At 37.9% G+C, this 7,379-nt stretch overlaps 1 protein-coding gene across 1 annotated transcript in view; it reads left to right on the top strand.

Moving 5' to 3' along the window:
* Positions 1–6,821: 6,821 nt before the first annotated feature.
* LOC121931639 (putative nuclease HARBI1) overlaps positions 6,822–7,379 on the top strand; it is a 1,357-nt gene continuing 799 nt past the window's right edge. The window contains exon 1 of the mRNA XM_042469613.1: positions 6,822–6,918. Coding sequence (XP_042325547.1) covers positions 6,868–6,918 — 51 coding nt within the window. The 5' untranslated portion in view covers positions 6,822–6,867. The remainder of the gene's footprint in view (positions 6,919–7,379) is intronic.

A 7,379-nucleotide genomic window follows, 5' to 3' on the forward strand; every position in this document is an offset into this window, starting at 1 on the left:
TGTAACTCTCCACTACTCTTATCACTGATCAGGCTGGCCAGGACTGATGAGAACTGGTGTCTAACATCAGCTGGAAGACTACTGATAGATATATTACATTTCTCTGTCCTGGGCTAACTCTGCCTCTATTCCAATTATTTCACCCATGCCATGGCTATTTGTCAAAGCATATAGGGCTCAAGTGTTCATCTGCCTTCAGTACATTCCACTCCATAAAAACTAGCTGTTCAAATACAGTACTGTGACTGGAAACTCATGTCAAAAGGATGACACTTTTTGAGGTTCCAGAGAAGTATTCCTCAACCTGGTGCTTTCTAGATGCTTTGGACTGAAACAACCATGTTGCCTGACAATTGGCAACTTGATAATGCTGGTAGGAGGTAAAGTTCCAAATCTTCAGAACAGGGTGAGGACGGCTGTTCTGTATGAATGAACATGCATCAGTAACAGACTGTGCTCTTCCTAACAGTGACAGATGATGAATGGGTTGACTGTAATATTCAAATGCATATTTAAATCTGTGCACACAATGTAAGCGCTGAGCTAGGATTAAAAAATCAATCCAAAAACAAGAAAATGCATAAAATTAAAATGTGATATATATAGGGGTTGAACATCTTGTTCAACGTTGAGAGTCCAAGTGGAAAAGAATCACAACACAGACAGGTGCAGCATATTTGCATATTGTATTTGTTTTGTCACTGAGCATTTGTTTACATTTTTCAAGAATGGGATAAATGCCAAACTAGGGCATTTACTTCACTTATTTCACACTGTTGTCATTATTCTTTACCCTGGTGCTCTGATGCTAAAGTAATTCAAGAAAGATGTTGTTGGAGAAAACTGGTATTTTGCAAGTCAAGTCTTTATAATTTTTGATAGGGCCTGGTGGATTTTAAGTTTCCTACTGTGCAGCTTATATGTTGCATTAGCTAGAAATATTTTCCTGAGGACAGAAAAATACAAAATCAAATATAATGAAATATGAAACATCAGCGGAGACAGAAGCAGGACAGGTATATTTAGAGGAGTGAAAATGAAAATTATGGCATGCAGAAATCAGTCTCACTGTTCTTGTTGTTGTGTGCCTTCAAGTCATTTCTGACTTATGGCGATCCTAAGTCAAATTATCACGGGATTTTCTTGGCAAAATTTGTTCAATACCATTGCCTTCCTCTAAGACTGAGAGTCAATCAACAACAACATTTATTATGGCACACAGCCAGCACAAAGCAGTAAAAGATATTCAGGAAATTCAAGGAAAATATGCTCATGTGTACACAACATAAGTACACATGCAACCTCAGGTTACAACATGCAACCTCAGGATATAGGCACGCACGCGCACACACACACACACACAATAGATTTTGGAGTCAAGGCCTTGTGAGAGAGAAAAATGCTGAAAAGGATTTGCAGTTTAGAGACAAGTGACCTTTGAAGGCTGATCAAGGCGTCTAGCTTCTTTGAAAGCCAAAACAATTGAGAATAGCATCCTTGAATGAGAAAGCAACACATGAGTGATAAAGGTGATGGAATATTCCAAATGTGCCTAAAATATATTTGAATGTATTCATGTATCTTTGCTCTGATTGCAAGAAAAGTTTTGTAAGTTTGGACTTTGAATCCAACAGAATGTATGTTAGGGACCTCCTTGTTTGAACTACTATATAAACAAGCATTTTCTTTTGTTCTGGGCCTCGGTATTTGGAACTTGAGTTTCCACCAGCAAATAAACAGTTTTTGGATTCTCAGCTTTCTGGGTGCTTTTGTCGTCTCTGCTCTGTCAAGCTGGTGGACTTAGTGAGAGAAAATCCAGGCTTTTAAGGTTCCCACAACAGTGTGCAATCCACTATTAATCTGAAAAGAAAGTCACTCAGCATACAGTCATTCATGGGAAAATATCATGAATTTGTTATAATTTCATTCAAAATTCGATTTGTGCAATTGCTATAATGTGAAAGCTAATTGCAGTTTATAGAACCAGATACTAAAAATAAATAAATAAAAAAATAAAGGAGGAAGTGCATTACCAGATTTGAAATTATATTTTGGGGCATGTGGATTATTATGGTTGCAGGATTGGATTAAAACTGAATACACAAATTTGTTGAATACTGAATCATCAAATATAAGTTTTGGATGGCATGCATTCATATGGTATCAAAAACAATTGGTCAATAAGGATTTCATAAACTATTTTATTCGTAAACCTTTGTTAAAAATTTGGAATGCAGTTAAAGCAAGATTCTACCAAAAAAATACCAATGTGGATCTCTACCCAAGAGGCTTTTTTTAGCAGATGGGAAGAAAATAAAAAATGGCTAAGGTATAAGGATTTGTTAGAAGTAAATGAGAATGGAAAGACTGAGATAAAATCTAAAGAGGAATTGGAGAAGGAGAGTAAAAAAATTCAGTGGTTTGGTTATTTACAAATAAAATCAAAATTCAAATATGATTTAGTTAAAGAAGGCTTTGAGAACAGGGAAAATGAAATAAATAATTTGGGACAAAGATAAAGGTAAAATTGCTAAGTTTTACAAAGTACTTCTGTCACGAGAATTAGAACATGAAGAGATAACATCTAGCATGATAAAATGGGCACAAGAGACATGGATGTGGCCACAAAGTGGAACTGCAGTATAGGTAATTACAGCTCCAGTGGCAGGTGTGCATGAGTCAGCATTTAGGGATGTGCATCACTAAGGATGTAGCCAGCAATGTTTCATTGGTGGAATGATATCACGTGACTGCACAGATGACCACCTATAAAAAGGAGATGGTGTTTATCTCCTGTGTGAGTTTGTTGTGGTTGGTGGTTAGCAGAGTATTTTGTTGGTTTAGAGAAGATTTGTGAGTATACGAGATGGCTGTCCGATACTCTGTACATATTTGTAAATGCTTGCAACAAAAATTAAAAGCCCTCATGTCGAGTGAAGGCTTGCAGCGCATCTGTCTTTATTCTGGCAAGCCAGGAGCTCAAGGCCATTTACTGCGAGTAGTTTTTTTTTCTTATCGGCCTGTATTCCTTTTGCAGACATCTCTCCAAAACCCCTCTCTGTGGCGTCCTGGCAGTGTGGATCAACTCTGCATGTGGTCGTAGTGGACACAGCGCATCTCTCTACGCCCTAACATACTATCGCTATCGATTGTTGGGAAAATTCCTGGGGGGAAAACATCAAAATTTACTGTAGCCCAGAATCTTAAGGAAAATTATTTGAAGGTAATGAATAGATGGTACTTCACACCAGTTAGATTATCCAAAATGTATAACTTAAGTGAGAATAAGTGTTGGAAATGCCAGAAGGAAAAGGGTTCATATTATCATATATGGTGGGTGTACCCCAAAATTAAAAATTTCTGTAAAAGAATCCATAACACAATGCAGGACATCTTTAAAATAAAGTATCCTATGGCACCGGAGCTTTATTTACTCAATATGTCTTCTTTTTTGGGATCTAAGATAGAAAGGAAATATTGGAAGACAGTCTTGTATTTTGTAACAGCAGGCAGGATATTATTAGCATAAAACTGGGAAACAAAAAAGATACCAGAAACAGATGAATGGATACAAAAGATATTGGAGTTAAGAGATATGGATAAGTTAACTATGATACTGCAAAACAAAGTGGTAGAAGGAAAAAACTGGAAACCATTTGAAGAATATGTAAAGATGTTTTGGAAATTAAAAACGTAAAAAATATTCGAATAAACAAAAGATAGAACCACAAATAATAAGAGGGAGAAAGTTGAAAAGTAAAAAATGAAAAGAAAATGCAACAATATGATCGCAAGGGTATGTGAGACATGAAGAGTAATAACACAGAAGTAGTAGTAGTAGTAGTAGTAAGGGAGTTTATGTTTGCAATTGTATTTTTGTAATCATAATTAGACATCAAAGCATAAGATGTTAATAGAAAATATAGAAGACTCAAGATGACTTCGTATTTGGAAATGAAGATATAATTTTATGTGCATTGATTTTAATTAATTAATAAAACAAAGGTTTTTTTTTAAAAAAAGAAAGTGTTAGGGGGCAGAAGGAGGGGAGGAGTCAGGTTGGGGTCCCACCGCGAGAGATGACATGCTGGGGGACCATGAGGACACCAAGGAAGATGGGGCGGCCAGGGCTCAAGGAGCAGCAACTGGAAAAGGGGTGGAGTCCGGGAAGGCAGGCTGGACGGATAGTAGAAAAGGGGTGGAAGAGAGACCCCAGGGAGGGAGGAGTGGAAGGGGAGGAGTGGAAGTGGACGCCGAGTGTAGGAGAAGACACAGGGTAAACTCGTGTTCTCTGTTGACCTTCAGCACAGCTAGCAGTCAATTAGGGTTAAATCATTATCTGATACAGAGAAATATACCTAGAAAAGTTAGGACTATTTTTATGTTCTGGCAAAAGAGGTCATTTTTAGTTACATCTGCTGCATATTGTATTGCCTTACTTTCCTCCACTGTTCCCTGCCACAAGCACAATCTCCCTTGCTGAAAAGGAACAGCACCATTTCCTCAGGGGGCCCTACCTCAAAAGACCTTCCACATGCTAGTACGTTGATTAAATATGTAGTTCAGCTTTGAGCCTAAGTTTTCTGGTAACATTAGGATATATTTTTAGCAGCACAAATGTGACTTCAGAAAAGATTTCCAGCTGGTAAAAAAAGCACTGAATTCTTGAACTAAGTGCGTCTCTTGAAAATACTGCTTTGAGTCTAAGTGGCTGCATGTTTCTTTTCACAAAAATGCTACCTATATAATGCAGTCCACTGCATTGTAGTACATGGAAAGGAAGACTGATTTAGGGAATTATTTTGAAACGGATTCCCTAAAACCTTGAAATTAAAAAAAGAGGAAAAAAGATATGCTGTCAGCTCTTTTGTAAGAAGATCTACTTAACGTGATAAATGCTGAATATTATTTGCTAGGATTTTTTTTAAAAGTATGTTATGTTTTACATTTTAAGCTGCCTTGGAAAGATCTTTCCCCAGACAAACAAGATATGATAAGAAATATAAATAATGTTGTAATTGATAAGTTATTACTAAGACTGCACAGTTCAGAAAAAGGTAGCCTGTATGACATAGATCCAGAAAAATGTATTACATTTTCTACTTCATATTATCCCAACTTTTCCCCTACTCACACAGACATCAAACACTCCATTGATCATCATCAGACATCTGTATGTGGTTGTAATCTCTTCCATTCTTTTGGCTTTCATCACTGGCATGAATTAAAGCAGAGGTAGGTGAGGTTTGCATGCCTCTCCTCCTCCTCTACAGAGACTAGACACACCTTCCTCACTTGTGCAGGGAAAAGAATAATCAAATTAAGTTATATAGATGCATCACTTATCCTAAGTAGATTGATGTTTTGAGTCATGACTGCAGATTTAAGTCGGAGCAGTGATTATCAGCTTCCCTTCCCAATCTGACTTTGATCCCATCATTTCCAGTTGTCATTCCAACCAGTCTTACAACGTTTGGAGGGGAGACTCTTTGCCTTCTAAGTACAAAGCTCATGGATGCCGAGACAGTTAAATATGTATACATACATCATCAAGGCCCAATCCTTCCCTCAAAAGTGGTTCATGTATTACTTCCAATTTCCAGTTAATTCTGTGGGGCATATAGAATGCTCTTTGGTCAAGATGAGCTGTATTATCCTGTACAGAAACTGATACTGTTGTAATAATTACAGGAGGGAATGTTTGCTGATGCCTTTCTTCTTTAACAGACATGAAATTGTTAAAATTGATTTTGTCCTCTTTATAAATATGTGGAAATATGTGGAAATCATTGCACCCAATTTACCATATTTTGAATAGAGGAAAAGCTTGCTAACAGATGACCGGGATCTCTTCTTGACATTGTGCTGGAAGTTCTGGGACCCATCCATCCCTTCTCCATAGCTGCCATACATCAGCAAGATAATAGAGGGGGCATTCCCACTTAAGTTTTAAATCGCTATAGAATAAACCGCTTGTTTTTAATCCGTTTTAAAATACCACGCTAATTACCCCGCTCTCCGAATCGCTGTATTTTTCGTTCCCATTTATCACTACAAATCAATTTTTATGTCGCTGATCGTCCCCATTTAAGACATAAATCGGTGTATAATTTAGGATTTAAACCGGTTTCGTGGTTGTCAATCAAATGACGTAGTAGTGACGTAGTTTTTAACCGGGGTAATTTAAAGCGATGTAAGTCTCCAGTCGTTCCCATTTGTCCGTCCGTTAGCATTTCCCCTTGTGTTTTGCGCCTTTTTTTTTTAAAGGACCAATCAGGCTGCGATTTTCTGAAACGTCAAAAGCTTTTCAGCCTTAGAAGTTCTCCAGCTTCGCTCCGCTGTTCTCCTCCTTCACACAGCCATGGTTCCTCTAGGCGAGTTTCAGAATTTTTTGTCTGTGATTTGCTTGCTTTTGCATCACTTAATGGAGCAACGGGAAATAATCATGTCCACTTTTAAAAACGGAGAACATGATGACGATATGCTTGCACATCTTGAAGATCTTAATGGTATGCTTCGTTTCTACTATCATAATTCCCAACTGAGCATTCAGCCCATGGCTAGAAGGTGGTGGATTTACCCCAAATCTGATGTTCACTGGAATGTTTTTGCCAGAACTGTCTGGTCTGATGAGATGTGGAAACGGACTTTCAGAATGCCTCGCGCTATTTTTAATATGCTTATTAAGGAGTTGCGTCCTCATCTTACCCGGAGAGACACAAGGCTACGTAAGGCAGTCCCTGTGGAAAAGCAAATTGCCATGGCCGTCATGTACCTTGCCCATAAAGGATCTTATGCAACAGTAGCTACATTTTTGGAGTGGGCAAGTCTACTGCTTACAGGGCAATAATTCATGTCTTCCTTTGCATGGAGACACATCTACTCCGTAGAGCTGTCTACCTTGGAGACCACAGAAAGGTTTAGTATTTATTTTACCTCTTTGTTTTTTGTCGGCTGCTTTTTTCATTTTTTACTTTTTCATTTTTTACTTCCACTGCAATTGTATAGAGGGAGATAGAGAGAGAGAGAGAAGGGGGGAAGGAACATGAGGGGGATGGAAGGAATGGATAGAAAGATAGATAGATAGATAGATAGATAGATAGATAGATAGATAGATAGATAGATAGATAGATAGATGCAAGGAAAGAAAGATGGATTGAGAGAGAAAGAGAGAGCTAGCTGTCTGTCTGTCTGTCTGGTTGGATGGATGGATAGCAGTATAAACTAAAAGGTATGGACCTAACTTTCTACAGGTGCAGGTTAACTCAGTGTGAGGTAATTTTTAAAGAGGAAAATAGGAGGGATAGAAGCCATCCTTCCTTCTTCGCAAGTATCATTGAAAGCGAAGACAAAAAGGAAGGGAAATTACCCCTTCCTCA

The sequence above is a fragment of the Sceloporus undulatus genome, chromosome 5 (genome assembly GCF_019175285.1).
Source record: "Sceloporus undulatus isolate JIND9_A2432 ecotype Alabama chromosome 5, SceUnd_v1.1, whole genome shotgun sequence".
Lineage (NCBI taxonomy): Eukaryota > Metazoa > Chordata > Lepidosauria > Squamata > Phrynosomatidae > Sceloporus > Sceloporus undulatus.